General features: G+C 31.8%; 1 protein-coding gene across 3 annotated transcripts in view; it reads right to left on the bottom strand.

Moving 5' to 3' along the window:
• Positions 1 to 21,825, bottom strand: part of LNPK (lunapark, ER junction formation factor) — a 55,940-nt gene that overhangs the window by 4,800 nt on the left and 29,315 nt on the right. For 2 of the 3 annotated variants that reach the window (XM_016134665.2, XM_016134676.2), the window contains 6 exons: positions 20,916 to 20,999; positions 20,782 to 20,833; positions 9,269 to 9,481; positions 5,595 to 5,700; positions 5,248 to 5,318; positions 4,259 to 4,429 (listed from right to left, as the gene is read on the bottom strand). In XM_016134665.2, coding sequence (XP_015990151.1) covers positions 4,259 to 4,429; positions 5,248 to 5,318; positions 5,595 to 5,700; positions 9,269 to 9,481; positions 20,782 to 20,833; positions 20,916 to 20,999 — 697 coding nt within the window. Of the gene's footprint in view, positions 1 to 2,438; positions 2,524 to 4,258; positions 4,430 to 5,247; positions 5,319 to 5,594; positions 5,701 to 9,268; positions 9,482 to 20,781; positions 20,834 to 20,915; positions 21,000 to 21,825 lie in introns of all 3 variants that reach the window. The other variant, XM_036236618.1, reaches the window with a different exon arrangement.

The raw sequence follows: 21,825 nt of genomic DNA, 5'->3' as shown, positions 1-21,825 counted from the left end.
ACTAGCCTTTTTGGTCACACTAATTTAGACTAAAATTGAAACAAAGTTATCTGAATGACCTAAAATTCCATCTATAAGAAAAATTTTTAAATCAACTCTGGCATCTGTAATGCCAATAAAACAATATATCACACAATGTGATAAAACAAAAATGACCCATGGAATTTCTTCCTTTCACCATTCCTGCCCCCTGTCCCACTCCCACCCCAGTATTCTTGAGAAGCTTTTTCTACCAAATATTAACAATTGGCATCTAGTTGTTTGAGAAAAGCCTCAACTCACCTAGACAACTCAAACTCATAAAACTGAGTTTAATTGTATAGCAAATACCACTGCCCCACCTATAAACCACACACATGGAAAAAACATGTAAGCATATCAACTTACCTTTAGGTTTTTAGTCTAGCTCTTGAAAGAATAATTTACTAAGAAAATTAAAGAACGGCCTAACAAAACAAATTCATATACAGAAAAATACATGATTCTATTTAGATTATACCTCGTATTTTGGTGAATTCATTTAGATTCTTACTTTTTATTCCTTTTTAAATAACAAAAAAAAAAAATTTTTTTTCCTTGCAAACACATCAGTACCCCCATACATGTAAACTATAAAACCTACCCAAAGGAAATTTGTTAAATTAAAATGTAAAATTTGTCTTTGAACTCACAGGTTATAAACAAAGCAGTTTTTACAAGATTTTTCTGCCTTAAGGAAAATGGCTAACATTTTAAAGAACAAAGACATGAATTTCATCCCAAAACTCAACCCAATGAAATGACTCGATGAATAAAATTCAATTAAATAATAACCACCAATGAAGAAATAGCTTATATTCAATAGACAGGATACTGTTTATTTACTCTTGGTGAAGAAATCTATTAGATGAGCAAGAATGTCATTACTAAGCAATGATATAAAACTATTAGGTGAAGGTGTTGTAGAAAAAGGAACTGGAAGGCCAAAAGATCTCTAAGTCTAAAACAAACATGCAAAAACATACTATAGTTAAGTTTACATCTTGAGTAAAATGTACATAATTAAATATAAATAATGGTATAAAGTTTTTATATTTGCTAAAATCACAGAATTCAACAAAATTATATCATCAAATAGTTCAACATCCTACAGCATCATAACAATACTAACAGTAGAATTTTCTCTAGTTCGACATAACCTTATAGCAATAGTATATTGCTTAAAAGAAAAACAGAAATTAGATAACCAAGATAAATTTCACCTTATATAAATTTTACTTGCTATTGTGGATAGTATTAATTAGATGTCATGAGTTTTATTATTAGCAAATTATTTCCAGTTGAACAAAAGCTATTTTCTACTAAAAAAATACATAAGATCTTAATACAAGTGAGCAATGAAAACAATATTTTTCAAACATGCTAGCCTAAAATCACTGTACTAGCAATACTAACAATATAGAAACCTCACACTCGTACCATATGTAATTTAAAAACTGCTGAAATATTTTAAAATATCAAAACTGATAAACCACTTTAATGTGGCTTAACAGAGATAGAAGTATTACTCTACTACTCTCACTTAACCATAAAAGAAACCAAGAAAATTAAAAGTAGTACTTTGGCATACCATCTCTAGTATACTCTTAGATAAAAAAAGACCTAATTTCTTGTATTTTTCTAATACTCTATTACCAAAGCATCTGGATACAGTTCTAGAAAAAATTCTAGGAATTCAAATGAGCAATTACTGGGAGAAATTTCTTCTAGGTCTCTTTCTTTAACAAAAATTTTTCCCAATTTCATGTTTTTCTAAAAAGTGGTCTAAAATTTTCAAAAGCCTTGTGCTTCATCCTACATGCAAAATCTTCCAGGAGTAAAATCAAAACAAAACTTATTTTCAGTCTCACATCACGGATTAAAAGAAAAAAAGTTTTTTCCATAAAAGTTTTTTCCATTCCATCTGTAAATTTGATAACCTAATTATTGAAGTTTTTGCTGCTATCAAGGAGCTATTTCAATATTTTAAAAAATATAAAAATTTACAGCAGGTTTTTTTTCAATTACATTGGCCATCAGCATCAAGAGTAGATGATTGAGATGATATGATCTTACTTAATAGTTCAATCTAATCATAAAGATATGTCACTGGTATTCAAAACAAACACAGCTTCATCTGTTCATCAGAAACACTTCCAGTCATTTATTAAAGGACTCCAACTTGGAATTGACAACTGTATATCATAATGCTGAGATAGGAATCTTGGAGAAAAGTTTCAGTCTTCTAGAAAGCCAAGGAAGTAAAAAGTACTCAGAGCCATTTTGATGAATCCAAAGAGAAGTATGATAAAGTTACTACTCTAAAGACTATCTTAACTAAATGGAATGTTACTTCAGTTTCTAACACTATGAAGTTATCAGACTATGTCTCCAGTTTTGTCTTCACCTATTAACATTACCTTATTAGGGTTGAGTTTGAGAGCCAGTTAATACTTCATTCCAGGAATTCAGACAGAAAATGAGACATCTGGGGTATTGCTCCTCCTAGATTATATGAGAAGGAAAGTATAGCTGGATGTTGTTTGCTAACTATCCATCTTGACCTTAGCAGAAGATATAAAACATTGGACTCATTATTGAGATTTTAATTTTGTTGGCTGTTTTTTTCTTTCTTTCTTTCTTTCTTTCTTTTCTTTCTTTCTTTTCTTTCTTTCTTTCTTTCTTTCTTTTTCTTTCTTTCCTTCCTTCCTTCCTTCCTTCCTTCCTTCCTTCCTTCCTTCCTTCCTTCCTTTCTTTTTCTTTCTTTCATTCTTTCTTTCCTTCTTTCTTTTGTGTGTGTGTGTGTGTGTGTGTGTGTGTGTGTGTGTGTGTGTCCCAACTATTGGCTTTCAAATAGTCACTTTAACTTTCATAAGCAAGGTTACTCATGGAAAGGACTTCAATTTTTCTTCTAGGCATCTTCAGTATGAAATTCTTTCATTTTCAGTTCCAAGAAGCTGCAATAGCAAGGCAGGTGATTTGCATGTAACAACATGCAGCTCAGAGCATGACTTAAGCAAAAGAAAAATATTGACATGTTTGGAGTCGATGTTGTAGACTTGAAGAAGACAAAGGCATTGATTTAGTGTTGGAAGTACACAGGCCTCTTGATATAGCTATCTGTATTCAAATTCATTTTGGTATTTGTTAGTAAGCCAAAAGCCAAGCCCAAGTCAATACACATATTTTAGGTTCAGTCTTCAAAGTTAAAAAAAAAAAAAAAAAAAAAAGGACACCCTACTCAAATATGCATACTTTTCAAACTTTTGATATCTGAAAATTCACTGCTTCATATTATTCTCGGTTAAAGCCATTTTTCCCTACTAAATACTTTTATAAAGAAAAAAATCAAATATATGTAAATGATAATTCTTAGAAATTAAAAGAATGAATACTGACTGCATTAATAAATGATGTGAACTAACCTTCCAATTAAATTTTTTCTATATCAGATATAGCACCAAAATATCATGACCTGTGTCATAATTTTGGTAATCTTCACAATTCAGAGCTGCTTAACAAACAGCTCTTCACCTAGTATCAAGCAAGAAATAGTTGGCAATTAATAAATAGATCTTCCAACTCATCCCTTCCATTTTTTCACGAAAATTCCTCAAGACTTCCTAATACAGAATTGAAAGATGAGGTCTAAAATCCAATGAATTCTGATAAATTTTATTTCTCTAAAATAAGGTTGTTTATATCAAGGCATGCATCAGCAATGGACCAAGATAAAATGGTCCAAAGGAACACCAGTCCTATCAATATGGTTATCTAAAGAATGCAAGGATGACTTTGCAATACCAAAGTTTCCTGCTTTCTAGTAACGTCTACCAACCCAAGTGGTAAGCACAAACCTATTTTACCAATATCTTATAAGAATTTTACCCTTAAAAGTAATTTCATAACACTCATAATCTGCTTCATTTAAATATACTTAAAAAATGGTTCCATGAAAACATTACTAGTCAAATTTCCCAGTGGTTATTATAAAAGGTCATGCCATAAAAAATGTTTACCTAGCTCTCATTAGATGCTGCTTAACACAATATAACCTGCATTTTAAAACTGAAATACATCATACCAATTACACAAGAGGCTATAGTATAAGAGCACTAGTTGATATGAGCATACTGCAAAATCTGATAAATTACCCACCCATTCTTATCTAAAAGCATTACACTTTTATTGTTAAGTAGCATACATTATTAAGAAAACTTTTTAATTGACATATTCATACCTTCACTGATCTGGTTCTCTGATGAAATCACACTTCCCGAGGGCAAGGGACCAATTGAACTTAAGCCTTCCACAGCCTGCCTCTTCTCAAAACTAAACTCTGAAAGTCTTGGAGCCTGGGGTCTGGTTTTTCTTGCAGGATTCAAGAAAAAACAGTAGGCACATCGAAAAGCTACAGAAAATTTTTAAAAAATAAAACCATTAACCAAAGAAAACTCAAGGACTAATCAGATAATTCTCAAGATTTACTTCTGCAAATAGTCACAGAACCCTTCAAAAGTTATTTATCCCTTATGAAATTATATATAGTTTTAGTAATATTATGGCAAGTGTTCTAATCAGGCTAAATTTTAAAGCATACTTTCTAATTATTATTAGAATATTAATTTTAAAACAGAAAAGATAAGCTGCATAGCACATTAACAAATGGCAAAACAATATTAATAATGACCTAAATTTATTACATAAATTACATAAATGTATTACATAAAATGTATTACATAAATGATTTTGGTCACCAAAATCATTAGATATTTTTAAATCCAGAACCTCCCTCATTTTGCCCAAGAAAATGTAGTATGCCCTATTTGAGAAGCACAATTAATTTAGTATAATATATTTTAACAGTGGCTACATATGAGAATCATCTGAGGAGCTTCAAAACAATGCTGCTGCCTGAACCTTCACCCCAGATCAATTAAAGCAGACTCTCTGTCGATGAGCCCTGGACATCACAATTTTCAAAAGTTCTTCTGGTTATTCTGATGCACAGTGAAGTCTAAGAACAATTGGCCTAGAGACTATACAATGCCTGAGGGAAAAAACTGAGTTGTCTTTCCTGCTTTGCTCTGTGTTCTAAAACATAGATAATATTCCTGAATAATACATACAGAGACAGTACCTAAAATAAAATGACATTACATGGGAATCAGCATAGAATGAAATATTTGAGAATAAAATATTTACATCTAGCTGCCTGATAATTCTTACCAATGTATTCAAATTCTTCTTTCAAAGCCATCCCATTATGAGAAAAACACTGCTGACATATAAGAGCATACCTACACCAAAAGGAAAAATAAACAGACTAGTTACAAATACAACCAAAACCCATGGGAGAGGCTACTTTAGCTACCACATCTAATTTATAATTTAACATAGCTAAATACATCATAACAGATTAGATGTTACTTAGTAAACAATAAAAAGTATTCATTAAACAGCCAAAATTTCAACCATTTTAAAATATATTTATACATCAAATTAAAAATAAACCAAGAAACAGCCAATAAACTTTTTCTTCATTTTCATTTATCTACCACTATAGAAAACATTACCTGTTTTGTGGACCATCACCAACTAAATATTCAACAATTCTATCCAGAGCACCTCGTTCTCGGGGGAGAATGGGTCTTGCTAACGGTGGACCCGGAGGATGAAGACCTAGTAAATAAACACATATAAAATGTGTAAGTATAAAATCTATTTAAATTTTAATTCAGTACCAAGAACTACCTACACTTGTCAGAACTTTCAGAAGATTTTAACAAATATAATATTCTTATAAATCTCTGTATGTAAAGTATTCAAATAAATTTTCCTTAAAAATACTGCACTACAAAAAATGTTTAAATATGTGTTATTTCATTTCTTAATAGATTACACCAACATAATCTATCAAGAATTGAATTGTGTTGGGTTCTGTACAAACTAATTTTTAAAATGCTCAGAATCTTAAAAGCTTATATAATAACAAATTAGGAACTTCTACTTCAAACCATAGTAGAGTAACAGGGGTCATATTTACCTTCCCACCTAAAATGACTAAAATGTGCAAAACATATGATGCAACAATTTTAAAGAAACGGGATTATCAGGCAATTTAGGATAAAGATCCCTAACAGACAAAAAAGCAAATAAGATGAGACCTACAATTGCCCCAGTTTGTTGCCTGGAGAGTGTTTCCAGGAAGCAATTTAGGGAGGATAAACCCAGATAAAGTGAATCAGTCTCTCTGAGATGAGGAAATAAAGCTGCAACTCTAGGGGAGCCAAAGCAGCTTGAGTTCACAGGAAAGAGCATGAGAGAATGAACAGAGTAAGGATATCAAAAATCTGCACAGGGTCCCCAAGTCTATTTAGCAGAGTACTGACTGATGCATGCCTGTGAGGAGACTACATGAGGACAGAGAAAGAACTACCTCAAAATATTAAAGGTAAAGTGCACACACATTGGGCTAGAAATGTTGCATGTTTGCATCAGCCAGAGTAGAAAACTTCATAAATCACAAGTAATTGGGTAAGTATTCATAGGAGTTTTGTATAGGAATATAACTATATCCAGCATCCAACAAGGTAAAACTTAAGTCTGGCATCATATCAAAAATTATTAAACATCCAAATAAGCAGGAAAATATAACCCATAACAAGAAAAATCAAACCTAGGTGATCCAGAAATGACAGAGATAATAGAATTAGTAGACAAATATATAAAAACACTATGACTATTATTCCATATACTTGAGAATCTAGAGGAAAGAGTCAATGTTAAGCAGAGACATGGAAAAAATTTAAAAGATCCAACTGAACAAATGAAAACTACAATGACTACAATAAAAAATTCATAGATGGGATGAATAGCAAGCAGTTTGGACATTACAGAAAAAAAAAATAGTAAACTTAAATATAATAATAGAAACCATATAAAATGAGACACAGAGAAAAGACTAAAAATATTTTTAAATAAAAAAAATTATCATCAAGCTGTGGAACCTCAAGCAGTCAAATATGCTTTGAGTTGGAGTCCAGAAGAAGAGAAAGAACAAAAAATATTTGATGAAATAATGCACAAAAAATTTTCCAAATCTGATGAAAGCTATAAACCCACAGATCCAAAAATATCAACAAACCTTAAGCACAAGACACATAATTTTGTAACAAGACATTACATGTTCAAATTGCTTAAAAAGAGTGATAGAGAAAAATCTTAAGAGCAATCAGAAAGATATGTTATGTACAGAGAAAGAGATAAGAATGACAGTAGATTTCTCATCAGAAAATAAGCAAGCCAAAAGTCAATGAACAATATGTTTCAAGTTCTTCTGAAAGAAAACTAGAATTAGAATTCCATATTAGTGAAAACACATTTTAAAAATAAAGGCAAAATTGAAGATGTTTCCAGATACAGACTAAATGAAAGAATTTATCACTAGCAGAATTGCACTACAAGAAATGTTGAAAGAAGTCCTTCAAGCAGATTTCATTAAAATATCTTAAACTCCTTACACACTTAATAACTTTTAAAATAATACATCTTCATATTTACACTGTTAAGAATAACAGTGATTAATATAAATATCAAGAGCAATCATTATAGGAACACTGGTCATTTTTACACAGCTTGGCGAATTATCAAGTACCTGCTGGTTATTAATTTTCAAACATATGGGAGCCCTGTGGTAATACATATTAAACTGATTCTCTTTCACAAATATGGCATAATGAAAAAATGAATTATTAATCTTCTCTATAAGAAATCACTTAACTCATTCATAATTTTGGCAATATGTAACTTAAATACAAACAGGCTTTTACACAGAAACCAATTAAAAACTTTAGTAAAATATGTTATATTTACATGATTACAAAATTTAGACCCTCATTCCTTCTATAACCTTATTCTTACATGTGCAATATTTTTTATTACTTTATATAAGTTGCTAAACTTTTATTTCTTTAAAACTAGTTAGATATACAAATGTATATAATACATACATTCCCACAAAAAAAATTATTTCATTACTTTACAGATAATCACGGGTATCTCAAATCAGTCGGCTAACAACTGAAAGACAAATAATTTTTAATCAATTTAATTTTTCTCAATTTCACAAAATATAAGGCTACCTTAAAGGACATCATTATAGATCAAATTTAAAAGTATTTTTCCCATAACTACTTTTAAAATTATGACTGGTATACATTTCATTTGTAGCCAACTTTTAAAATTTGTTATGAATTAATACTTTTCTAGTTTTCAAAAATCTTGTGCTTTTTTTTAAAAGAGTGAGGAAAAAAAAACTATTGTGATAGTAACATTTAGATTGCTTATTGATTTTACTACATAAGTGCCCTGAATAACTGATAATTACTGATTAGCCTCAAAAGCATTATAAATTATGCTAGCAATTAGTCATAAAATACCAAAGTAATCTAAATTAGAATTAAATATCCTAAAATAAGATAATTATTGTATTAAAGAATCTGACACAGAAATCTACATAAAATAACATGATCTTTAAAACAATGAACTTCCATGTCTTAATCACACCCCAAAAGAAAAACTGCAGGGTAATGCAATCAATTGCACTACAAAAATGGGATCTTCCCCTAGTGATCTACCACACTAAAAAAAGAATCCAAACAAATGAAATAGTAGTAAAGGCAGTATGTTAATTCAATAGAACTTTATGTTAATGTATCTGTCAATAAATACTAAGGTTCTTTGGGTTAAAACAAACAAACAAACAAAAACCATTTCCCAGCACCTATGAACAACAGTAGTATTGTACACCACAATGAAGGAATATTCTTCCTGAAATATGTTAAGTAATTGTCATGTTTAAAAATATATGTAAAGGGTTTAGCAAAAAGCATGACTATATTCCAAAAGTGCTCTCACCTATCTCCATTTTATATAAATTTGGAGCCATTCTAAAGCTGAATATAAAAAGATATGCTACACTGTTGACTACAGAATACTACAAAGTTTTATTGCCATTTAAACAAAAAAGCTATAACAGTTAAATGAGCTCAAGAAATAGGTTTCAGTATCACAAGGTGCCAGCTGTAAAGAGTTATAGCTAATTGAATATGGAACTCCTGCTTAATCAGATAACTGCTCTGCTATTTCCAAATGAAATGCCATTTCCATACTGTCTGAAAATGGCCCGTTTTATTGGTAACCAGAGAAAACAATATAAACTGTAAATAACATTAAGTGCTCTGTTTACCCATTCCAGGCACTGAAGTACCAGGAGATCCAAGACGTCTTGGTAACATATTTGATGATAGGGCTGGAGTAACAGCTCTTTCTGGGGGTCCACCAGGGGCCGAAGTGTCTTTTGGTGGTCCCGGAGATACTGGAACTTGTGGAGGAGGGCCCTGGCTAGAGCTTGCTGGTGTTGGAGAAAGGTTTCTTTGAGCTGCAGTTCGCTGACGAATCTCTGAGAATAACAATAAAAAATATACATTAAATTTAATATCCAATATGCCATATTAGTGAATACCACAAGTATTACTTACATTTTAATAAAGCTTTATGCCATGAGAAGGTATCTGTAAAACCAAAACTCCTTGTAATATGAAATCTATAAAATATAATATTGAAATCTGACTATAACAGAGTAGTTTATTTCTGAACCTACAAATCAACTGCATATATTTACACAAGCTGTAGTCTCAGTCTATCTACTGATACAACTTTTCAAAATCAATACAAATAATCATCCAATAATGTGTCATGTTTTTTTACAGTAATCCTTCCTAATTTATAATAAAGGAAAGAAATTTTATCAGAATTAGTGAAAATGCTAGTGAAAATTACAGTTTTTCAAGATAAAAACAATGATAACTAAGAAATAAGTGAATAAGTATATTCTGGAATTATCAAATATTTAAGACATAATTAATCTAAGAAGTCATAGAAATGCTGAAAAAGTATTAAAAGTATGAAAAGGAAAAGTGTTCATTCTCCTTTAAACTATTGCTATCTTTTTAATAATTTTTTTTTTTGCCAGTATATTCAATCAAGGCAAATTTCCACTTGGCATAAATAATGTATCATCATAAATAAATCTTACCTCTCATCGCAGAAATTACAAGATTTTTTGTTTGCCAAATCCAGGCTACTGCCTCATTTTGCAGTTTTATTGAAACACAATAATACTCTTTTGTTTATATATTGTCTATGGCTGCTTTAAAAGAGTTAAGTAGATGCCACAGAGACCATATGGCTCTCAAAGCTATTTACTGTATTTGCTATCTGGCCCTTTGCAGAAAGTTTCATGATCCTCTAACTCAATAACATAAAATTCAATTCTATCGTTCCGCATTCCCATAAACACCTTACTTGAATATTGATGGTAAGATCTATAGAAGCACTTACAGCTTTTTAATTATACATCCCATTAAATTATCACAAATCTTGAAATAGAGTGCTGAAACTAAAGAAGTTAAATTTTAATTGGCATGATTGGTAAAAATGCATACTTCCAAAAGCAAAATACTTTAGATTCGGACTCTATTTGACAGTTAAAGATTTTCATGAAAAGTTCACTGCAATCAAAAGTACAGCTCTAGCATCAGATTTCAGTTTCTACAACTCAGTCTTCTAGTTAAGAACCTGGACCCTGTGGTCAGAAAGGTTTGATTAGAATCCTGGCTGTTGCTACATTACCTAAGATGTGTTAACGTCACTAAGCCTCTATTTCTTTGGCTGTAAAATTAGGACGATAATGTTCTTAACTCCAAGTTGTTATGAGGATTAAATAATATCTATAAATTGATAGCTCACATTTATTGAATACATAATTTTTCAGATGACAATATTTTCACACAACTAAGTGTTGTTAAATAACCAGTTAGCTGTAATTACTGGGCACAATAAATTTTTTATTGATCCTTAATGTAGTCTCTAACTTAGGCATTGCAATGATAAATTACAACCATGTCATCATTATATAAATGGAACTGTCTTTATGTTTGTCTATTTTCTATGACGTTTATATAGAAAATTTCCAATTTTATCTGGACTAATTGTATTCTTATATCTCCTGCAAATTAGCGGATCCCTTAATGATCACAAAGAACTCACAAGAAATGCCTTAAAGGTAGTTACACATTAGGAAAGTCATTAAATGCTACAAAAGGTACCAAGATCAATGAAATTATGTTGATTGGATCATTTAAATTAATTGAAAATAACAAGGCATCGAATATTGTAAATAATTTTTTTAGCCAATTTTCAGGTAAAACATTACTCAAAAAATGACATTTCCCAGACTCACAAATATAAAGAACAATCTGGTGACAGCCAGAGGGATTATGGGGGGAGAGCTGGGACAAAGTGGTGAAGGGGTAAAGAAGTACGAATTAGTAGTTGATAGATGGTCACTGGAATGGGAAGTATGGCATAAGGAATGCAGTCAGCAGTAATGTAATGGCTATGTGTAACCAGAGGGAAGATACAGTAATCAGGGGGATCTCATAAACTATATAAATGTCTAACCAATGTACTGTATACTTGAAGCTAATAATAAAGTAAAATAAAAAATTGCAAACAAGAAAATAAATAAATAACATTTTCTTCCAGATAAGTTTTTTCCTACATAAAACAGTAACATAGTTGTTTATCATAGATAAATAAAAGTTTAACATTTATTAGACTATATTAAAAGTAGCTATTATCCCTTTCACTTCTTGAATAAAGGCTTGAGACTGCTTCCTCTGAATGTGCATTTACCCTGTGAAAATTAACCAAAGCACTCTTTTAACATCCCTCCTGATGTGCTACTGAAAGGAGAAGCCTATAACTAGTAAGCAAAGAACACCATGTCTAGCATTCCATAAAAGAGACTTGGCTTAATAATTTCTCATTTTATATTTAGGCAGACAAAGGGGGAAAAAATGATACAGAAGAGTTAGGAAAGAGAGAAAAGAGTTTCACCATTTCCAAAGAAAAAGCAGGTAACAGAGTTATAATATCGATAGTTAAAAATAGTGATACAATCCAAATCTATATTTGGTAAAGTGTTATGAAATATTCTGCTAATCTTAATTTAAAATAACTAAAATTTCTCAACCGTTAGCTAACAATTGCCATTCACAAATGCCTTATAATTACTCTAAAAAGTTTCTAGTACTCAATGAAGCAGTCATACTGGTTATATGGAACTTTTCCTTTATTTTAATGTAAAACACTCCCACAAAGATTTACCAGGCATGCCATATCAATCTGATGAAGAACCATAAGGAGTGTTCCATAAAGTCAGTTCTTGATTGGAAGATATAACCGCTACCTTTTTCCTGAGCTCCATATGAAATGATCAAATGCCTATAAGCCGCATCACCTAGATTAATTCCCACTCAACAGATCCCAAAGCAAATTCATTATCTTCTACACAAACGTCCTACTCCAATTCTTAGGGTCCTTATCTTGCTTAAAACACTAACATCTAACCAGTTATCCAAGCCAAAAACCTAGGCCATATCTTGACTCCTCCCACTCACCACTCTCCAAATCTGCCATAGAGTGTTGTCACTCTACTCTTAAATCTAAATTCTCTTACATTTTTTCCTTTTTCAACTCCTTTGCCATAACTTTATCTAGTACAGGACTTTATCTCTTACCTATGTTAGATGTGATACTAACTGATCAGGTCTTCAGCCTTGCTCTTTCCAATCCATTTTCCACATTAAAAAAAAAAAGTGTTCCTTCTAAAATGCAAAATTGATCTAAAATGTAAAGCCTCTAGCCAGTGGCTTTCCATGTTGCCTATAAAATAAAGTCCCAAATTCCATAATCTTTCATACACAATCCTTCATAATTATCCCTCCCTCACCTAAACCTTACCACCCTTTTTCGGGCATACAGCACTTTTGCAGTCCCTCAAGGTACCAAATTATTTTTCTCTTCTTGTCTTTGCATATGAAATAGACCTGGAGAGTCCTTTCTTCAGGTGTGTTCTAAAAGCAAATCATTATTAAAATTTATAATGCATTGTGATTCATGCTTACCTTCACTGCGGTCTTTAGTATGCTAAAATTATTTACATGTACACACCCATTTTTAACCAAGAGCTAATAGGCAGGAATTACATCTTTGTAGCCCCAAAATGTAGCAAGGTAACCGTCACAAAATATAAGCTTAATAGAAGTCTAAGAAACAAATTCATTTTCTTCCTCCATTTCAATATCAAATTTCCAATTGCCTATTACCCAACTTACATGGTATAAAAGGCACTTCCTCATCCCAAGAACCTATAAATATGTTATGTTTCATGAAAGAAGAATTAAGGTTGCAGGTGAAATTAAAATTGTTAATCAGTTGAATCTGTGTTGCCTGCTGCACTGAGAATTTCAGCCTAACTTCCAGAGACCAAAAAAAAAAAAGCTATCTTCAAGCAGAAAATTTACTAATTATATATACCGCTTGCCAGCCTTAGTTTACTTTTTTTGTTGTTCTGCTTTTTAAATTAAGAATACATTTTGCTTTATAGTCTTTTGTCTTAACATTTGCTTTTTTCATGACCTTGATAATTTATTTCTATTCTAATTTGTCTCTTACCTCTCTCAGCTTTAAACAACGTGCACCTTGCAATTCACCAAGGTCCCATTTGGTAAATTACATTTTACAACATTTGAACAAAATTCATGAATTCGAAAAAAAGTTTCCTTTTATTTCCTTTAACTCAACACATTTATTAAGCAACCATTATGAGTAAGGCATTACCGAATGGGATTCAGTAATGCATATAGAGGTAGCAAGCAAATGTAATACAAAATTACAAAATACACTCATGTAAGTATTATAAAAAAGGAACCAACAAAGTACCAAGGAAGGTCCAAGAAGGAGGAGATTAAACTCAGTGATGTGTTCATGGCAATGGTGGCATTTAAGATGAACACTGCAAGTAGATGGGGATAGAAAGGTCTTTATTACCTGTATTAAGGTTCATGTGGCAGTTTTAAAATAAGAGTCCAAAATTCTTTTATTTGTCTCCCATCAAATGGGGGAAAGATGATGTATATGTCCCCTCCCTTGAATCTGTGTTCTGTTACTGTTTGACCACGAGAATATAGGTGTGCCAGTTTGTAAGACTACTTTCTGTCTCTTGGAATGCTTGCTCATAGAACCCAGCCACCATGGTAGGAGCATGCCCAAGTGATCCCATTAGAAAGGTCCATGTGGAAACAAACCAATAGCCTGCACCAACTTGTCAGCCATGTGAGTTAGCCATCTTGGTAGCAGATCCTCCAGCCCCAATCACATAGCTCAGCTCCAAATGACATGAAGCCGGGATGAGCTGTCTCTACCAAATCTTGTCAAAATTGCAAATCCATGAGCAAAACAAAGAATGTTGTGATAAGCCAATTAGTTTTGGGCTGGTTTGTTACACAAGAGATAACTGTAACAGTATAAACACAACACTTAAGTAAAGAACACCCAAAAAAGTAAATTTACTATTTTATGTTTTCTAGATTTTCTTAATCAAACGTACATCCCCCCTCAAAAAAAAAAAAATATGAAGTACCATTCCATTTGCTATCAAGATCAAAAACAATTAAAGATTTCTACTTTAATCTTCCATAAATCCCAAGGAACTCAAGTGAGTAAACTTTTAAAATCTTCTTAAATAAAAAGTCATCCATTTGCTAGAGCCATGAAATTTTCTGCAATACTTATAGATTTCAAATTTAGCTGTCGCAGGATACAATTGACATTTGTTAATTTTATTAGTTATGTATTAAGTAAAAGGTAAAAGAAAATATATAGGTGGCTTCTTTATAAAATAAATATAGAAAGGTCTGTTAAGAATTTATTTTAACTATCAGATGGCATCCTCCAATAATTTTATCAGCTTCTCTACTTCAGTCATTCACTTCTAGTATCATAATCTAGTTTTCTATCCTTGCCATTAAGGATAACTGCACCATTCTCAAGTTCAAGCACCCTACTCTCAAACCACACTTATCTTCCAGCTTATTACCTCTATTATCCTTTCAGCTCCAAGGGAATCTGCAATCCATTACATATTAAAAGAATCAGCAAACTTTTTTTGTAAAGGATCAGATAGTAAATATTTTAAGCTTTGTCAACCACATGATTTCTGTTGCATATTCTTATTCTTTGTTATTTTTTATAACACTTTAAAAGTGTAAAACCAATTCTAAGCTCAAGAGCCATATAAAAGAGACCTTGGCCCAGATTGGTAGGCTACAGTTTACAGACACCTTTATTAATACTACCAACACCTTTTAACTGTCCATCATCCCCCTGTCATGTCCTTATTGCCCTCATGATCATCTTAAATTCCATAATGCATTGTTACAATCACCCCCTTGTACACAACTCCACCTCCCTACCTCTTTATCACTTTACCAAATCCATCAAACAAAACCCCAGCCCCTGGTTAAAACCAACTCTCTGCCTACACCATACCCATACAGCTAAACAAAACGGGAAAACACAAACACCCATGCTTTTATGATCAGTAACTCTAAGTGGATGTTAGTGTCCCCTGACATTCCTATATTTTCCTAATCCATTTACCCTCTCACTCTCCTAGAGAATTATTTTATGCCTTCTCTTTAGGACCCCAACATCTTCCCTATCCTCACTCTCATTAAGAAAAAAGACAGTACCAGAAGAAAATCCCCACTACCTACTGATATCTCTGTCTTCCCTCCTTACTATAGATAAACTGTACACATTCCTATAAAAAGCCAGCTCCTCCACGTGTACCCTAAATCTCATTCCTTCATGCCTCCTTATGAATAGTTCTCCATCAACTGTCCCCATTTTCTCCATCATCAATTACTCCACCTTCTAGACCATTCCCAGTAGCACACAAACATGCTATCGTTTCTTTCATATAGCATGTTCACCCACGTACGAAAATCTACCCATTTTTCCACTCTCTTTTCTCAAAAGCATTGCCCCTTGTCATGTCTCCAACTTCCCTATTCCCATACTTTCTTAAACTCACTCTAATTAGGCTTGTTCCAATTCTTCCACCAAAACTGTTCTTTTCAAGGTTACCAAGGACCTCAACATTGCTAAAATCAAAGGTAAATTCTCAACCCTCAACTTACCTGGCAGCAGTTTTTGTCAGAGATGATTACTACCTTGAAACACTCTCTTCAGTTAGTGTCCAGGACTCCATACTCTCCTGGGTTTCGTACCTCACTGACCCTTCTTCCTCATTTTCTTTTCCTGGTTCCTCTTCATTACTCTCAACATCTCCATATTAAAGAACCCTAGAGTAGCCCTGGCCCTTTTCTTTTTCCACATTTAAATCCTTGGTAATCTCATCCAGTTTCATGGTTTTAATACCATCCACATATTGATGACACCCAAATTTATATCTCCAGCCCAGATAATTCTTTTTTCCCAGACTCAACTGCTTCCTTAAAATCTCTACTTGGATATCTGTCTAATAAGCATCTCAAATATACATGTTCAAAATCAAACCTGGTTCTTCACCACCTCATCTGAACCCCCCTCCAAAAAGTGTTCCTCTTACAATTTCTACCATCCCAATAAATGACAACTCTATCTTCCCAGTTACTCAGGCCAAAATCTTGAGTTCAGCTCTGACTTCTGCTTCTCTGACATCATAGTCGATCAATCAAGAAATCTTCCACCTTCAAAATATGCAAACTTTGATTTCTTAAACCTCCTCCAATGTTACTAAACCAAAGTCCACGCCATCAGTGCTTTCCTAGATTAAAGCAATAGCTTTCTAAATAGTCTCCCTGCTTCCACCTTTGCTTCCTTTGCAGACTAAACACAGTAACCTTCCTTTTAAAACACAATGTTGATCATGTCTACCCCATGTTCGAAAAAAAAAAAAATTAAATCATTAAAAACTGAAGTTCTTATAATGATCTACATTCTATAAGATCCCATATGATATGATCCTTTACTACCATATTGGCCTCCTTGCTATTTCTAGAGCAATCTGGGCATGCTCTCCACTCAAAAGTCTTTGAATTCACTGATTCCTCTGTTTGGAATGTTCTTTCAGATATCTGCCTGGTTCATTACCTCACTTCTTTCATGTCTTTGATCAAATGCCACCTTATCAATGTGGCCTTCCCTAACAACCCTATTTGAAACTTCGACCCATGCTCACTTAAGGTATTCCCTACTCACCAGCCTGTCTTTATTTTCCTCCATCTAAATAGATATACACACATATATACATATATATAAATTATATATAAATATATATACACACACATATACTTTGTACAAGGGTATAAGGGAACTCTTTGTACCTACTTTGCAATTTTTCTATAAATCTAAAAATGTTCTAAAAGATTAAGACTATTAAAAAGGAGGAGGCAGTCAGGTTAGTATCATGTCCAGCAAATATAATACTCTTTTTAGTACTAAACCTAAGCAAATCAAACAATAATATTCTCAAATTCTATAATCAATCTCAATATAATGTAGATCACTAACAACTAAGTAACAAAAAATAAAAGAACAATATCTACTACACATGAATGAAAATTCTGGTTTGACAACCATGCAAGAGACCTAATAAAATAAGGACAACATAATTAGATTCAATTTGGAGAGCACATCTATTCAAGTGCCAAATATGTACATAAATACTTCTTTAGGACTTTATTCCCCCTTGCTATTATTGAAGTTCATAAATGCATGAAAGAAAGGGAAGGAGAAAGGAAGAAAATGGGGAAGAGAAGGAGGGGGGAAGAAAAGGAAGCAGGGAGTAAGGAAGGTTGGTTCAAGCAAAGAAAAAAGACTTCATTTAAATGCACAGAAACATAAAACCATACTTTCAGGGATCATTTCTATAGTTTGTCATAAATGCACAGAAACAGAACTTAAGCATAAATAAAATATACGATAAAGCCACCTATAAAAATAAGAAGAACTTAAAAGAGATTTGACAGGATTAATTTAAACAACAAAACTAAATTATAATTTTCAAAAGTAGAATAAAGTTGAAATACAGTTTATAATTTTTTTAAAAAAGGAAAAAAATCCAAACAGCAATTAGTTACAATAGTACACTCCAGAAGAAATATTTTTAAAAAGAAGTTATAAGCTTCTTAGGGTCAAAAGCCATATTATAATCATCTGTTTATTCGCCACGGTGTCTGCACAAAAGAGATATTTAATACATTCTTTTAAATGAGCAATTCACTAATATGGTTAAATGTTAATTCTCCAGAAAAGAACATCTAAAAGCTGTGCCACAAGAATCCAAAGCGGAGAGACCAGCAATGGTTTTTCTATAATTATGATATGACATCAGAAGGAAAAAATTTATTTGGATTTCAAAAGTTTCTAAGGAAAGATAAGTTTAGCCTTTTCAAGTAACTTACGTTGCCTAGATATTAATAAATACTTAAGAATGTTAGTAAAGAGGATCATACATCTGTTCTTTTTTAATGAGAAAAAAAGACTTTTTAAAAAGTAATAACAGCTTTCTGCAAAATGTCACATTAAAAAATAAATTCCCTAAAGCTATCTAAAAAGTATTTTTCAAAAGTTAGTACCAGTTATACCAAATACTATAAAAGTTATAGAAATCTAGACAATAGGCCAAAAAACATTTTTATAATTACTAGAAAGTATAAATTGTAGAAAATTTAAGCTGATATTTAAAGCAAGAGTTTCATTGTAATCAAATGTAAACTCTACATTTATCAAAAGAGCAGGCTAATATTTCTAAAAACCAAAATTCTTATATATTTTAGATATTAGCCCCTTATCGGAGCCATTGTATGTAAATATTTTCTCCCATTCAGCTGGTTGGCTCTTTGTTTTGTTGGGGGTTTCTTTTGCTGTGCAGAAGCTTTTTAGTTTGACATAGTCCCATTCATTTATTTTTGCTGTTTACTTCCTTGCCTTTGAGGTCAAACTCATAAAATCTCTAAAATCAAGGTCCATAAGTTTAGAACCTTTATATTCATCTATGCAATTTACTGTTTCAGGTCTTATATTTTGATGTTTGATACTCAACTTCACTAGCTATTAGGGAAATGAAAATCAAAACCGCAATGATATACAACCTCACACCTGTAAGAATGGCTATTATCAACAAAACAAGTAATAATAAATGTTAAAGACGTTGTGGGAAACAAATAATAACAAATGTTGGAGAGGTTGTGGGAAAAAAGGAACCTTCATACACTGCTGGTGGGAATGCAAATTGGTACAGCCACTATGGAAAACAGTATAGAGGTTCCACAAAAATTAAGAACAGAATTGCCATATGACTCAGCGATCCCTCTTCTGGGTATCTACCTTAAAAATTTGAAAACATTTATTTGTAAAGATATATGCACCCCACTGTTCACTTTTACATTATTCACGGTGACTAAAACATAGAAACAAATGAGTTGTCCTTTGATAGATGACTAGATAAACATGTGGTGCATATATACAATGGACTATTACTTGGCTATAAGAACAGATGAAATACTGCCATCTATGACAACATGAATGGATCTTGAGATTATCATGCTAAGCAAAAAAATTCAAACAGAAAAGTTGAAAGCCATGATTTCACTTATATGTGGCATATAAAACTGAAAGCAACCAATGAACAAGACAAACAAACAAAAACTCATAGACACGGACAACAGTTTTGTGGTTACCAGAGAGAAAGGGGGGAGGGAGGGAGGCAGATAAAGGTAAAAGGGGGTGAAACATATAGTTCCAGATTTGACTTTGCATGGTTAACATACAATGCAATATACATATGACATATTATTGACCTGTACACTTGAAACACATAATTTTGTTAACCAACATCACTTCAATAAATTTTAAAAAATAATAAATAAAAACCAAAATCCTATTTATGGAATATGGAAGAAGATGGGATTCTTCCCACATAGCTCTGCCAATTAGAAAACCTAAAATTACTACAGCTTATTTAGTACCTATAGTCTTTGTGGATATTCATAAAAGAATTGACTTCTCAAAATTCTAAATGTCATCCTATCTTTATTAACCAAGCTATAATTCTGAAGATTTATAAGAATAGATGTTAAATTTATTAAAATAGTATATTCTATAACAAAAGTCTTACAAATTATATTATTATATTCTAGAAAAAAGAACAAAGAGGGAATCCCATGCAAACTCAGAAATATCTTTTCACATGCCAGTCTTGGGAAAAGTTTATGTACCATTTGAAATAATGACTTTTTAAATTTTACATAATATTTACTGATATAATGATAATGATTTCATTAATAATCTGGCAATATAACCTCAAAAAGAAAGCATTAATGTTATTTATATAGCCATAATTCCATTCATTTCTAAATTATTTTATTCTCTTCCTGAATAAGTGTTTAGAAGAAACTTCATATTTGACAAAAATCGTCATTAAATTTACCTCAAAAATAAATGATAAAAACATAAGAATTCTTGTAACAATAAATATTCCAAGAGATCCTTATTTAAAGGGTGGGGGAAAAAACCTTACAAAATATTGGTGAAATTCCTTAGATTTCAAAGATGAAAACCAATTATATTTTTGGTCTTAACAGAAACCTTTATCAACATAATCATGCAAACTCAAAATGAAATAAATTTATGCCATCACTCCAAGTCATATCCCAAATTACCAAATAAAAATTAACATAAAAGCATTCTACATAAGTTTTTACACACCTCTATCACACTTTTGAACTCACTTGGGTAAATATGGATCTTTCCAACAGCAGCAGCAGTTTCTACAAAGTTATTTACCTTGTCCAGGTCTTGCAGTTACAGCTGCTCCAGCAGATGGTGGCTCAAACTCCTGTCAATTATAATAATGTTACTACAGTGATCTATTACAATGTGCGGTTTATAATAAAACAATAGTGATATCACAGACTTACCTTTGCTTTCTTTGATTCTGGATCAAACCTTTCAAGAATTAATTTAGCCGTTTTATAAGTTTCTTTTTCCATAACTTCTTCAAGCTGCGAACAAAAATTTCCATAAATTGTCACATTTTAACACACATACATTACTGATTTTATAAGTCCTATTCAAAAAGTGTTCAAGTAAAAGACTTAAAATAAACAGTCCATAATATATCTAGATAGCATAAAAGACTTCTGACAGTCAAATAATTAAAATCCAGATTTTAAAATGACTTCTAACCTCTAATATGTTACTTATATTTAATAGCTTTACTGCAAGGAAATACCAAATATTGCTAATTGTTTACATATAATGAGGAGAATAATTACATGCACCAACTTCAATAATGGAATGTGCAAAAATCTATCAGCCATCATTATTGGAAGTTATTAGACATGACAAGCAAATGACAGGCAATTCCTCAGATTTATTTCCTCATAGCACTTAATGCTATTAATTTAAAGAAGGTCGTTAGCCAAGAGCTTTACAAAATAAAATCTCTGTGCCAATTAACTGCTGTCAGCATCGATTTTAGATTATTTATTAGCAGAAGCAATTAGCTTGCTGCAAATACAGTGAAAACTCACTAACTGGGAGAACAGCCATGGAATTTGCTCAAATGACTTTAAAAGCTGAAGCGCCCCCTTTTTTACTTAGATTCAAACTTCGGAGGGAAAAATCTGAACATAGTAAGAATTTAAGTAAAATTTTTACCGAGTTCTATGTTCACACTAGGGACCATAATTAAAACAGTTCATTATTATAGCATTTTATTTACAATACACTCAAGTCACTTTATGGCCTAATACATGGGTTTAATTTTAAAAGTAATCATTAGTAAAGTATCATTTAGCAGTTACAGTCCAATATAAGAAAAAGTTT

Source organism: Rousettus aegyptiacus, unplaced genomic scaffold (genome assembly GCF_014176215.1).
Source record: "Rousettus aegyptiacus isolate mRouAeg1 unplaced genomic scaffold, mRouAeg1.p scaffold_m13_p_2, whole genome shotgun sequence".
Lineage (NCBI taxonomy): Eukaryota > Metazoa > Chordata > Mammalia > Chiroptera > Pteropodidae > Rousettus > Rousettus aegyptiacus.
Note: the sequence above shows the minus strand (reverse complement) of the source record. Positions and strands in the feature narration are given on the sequence as shown.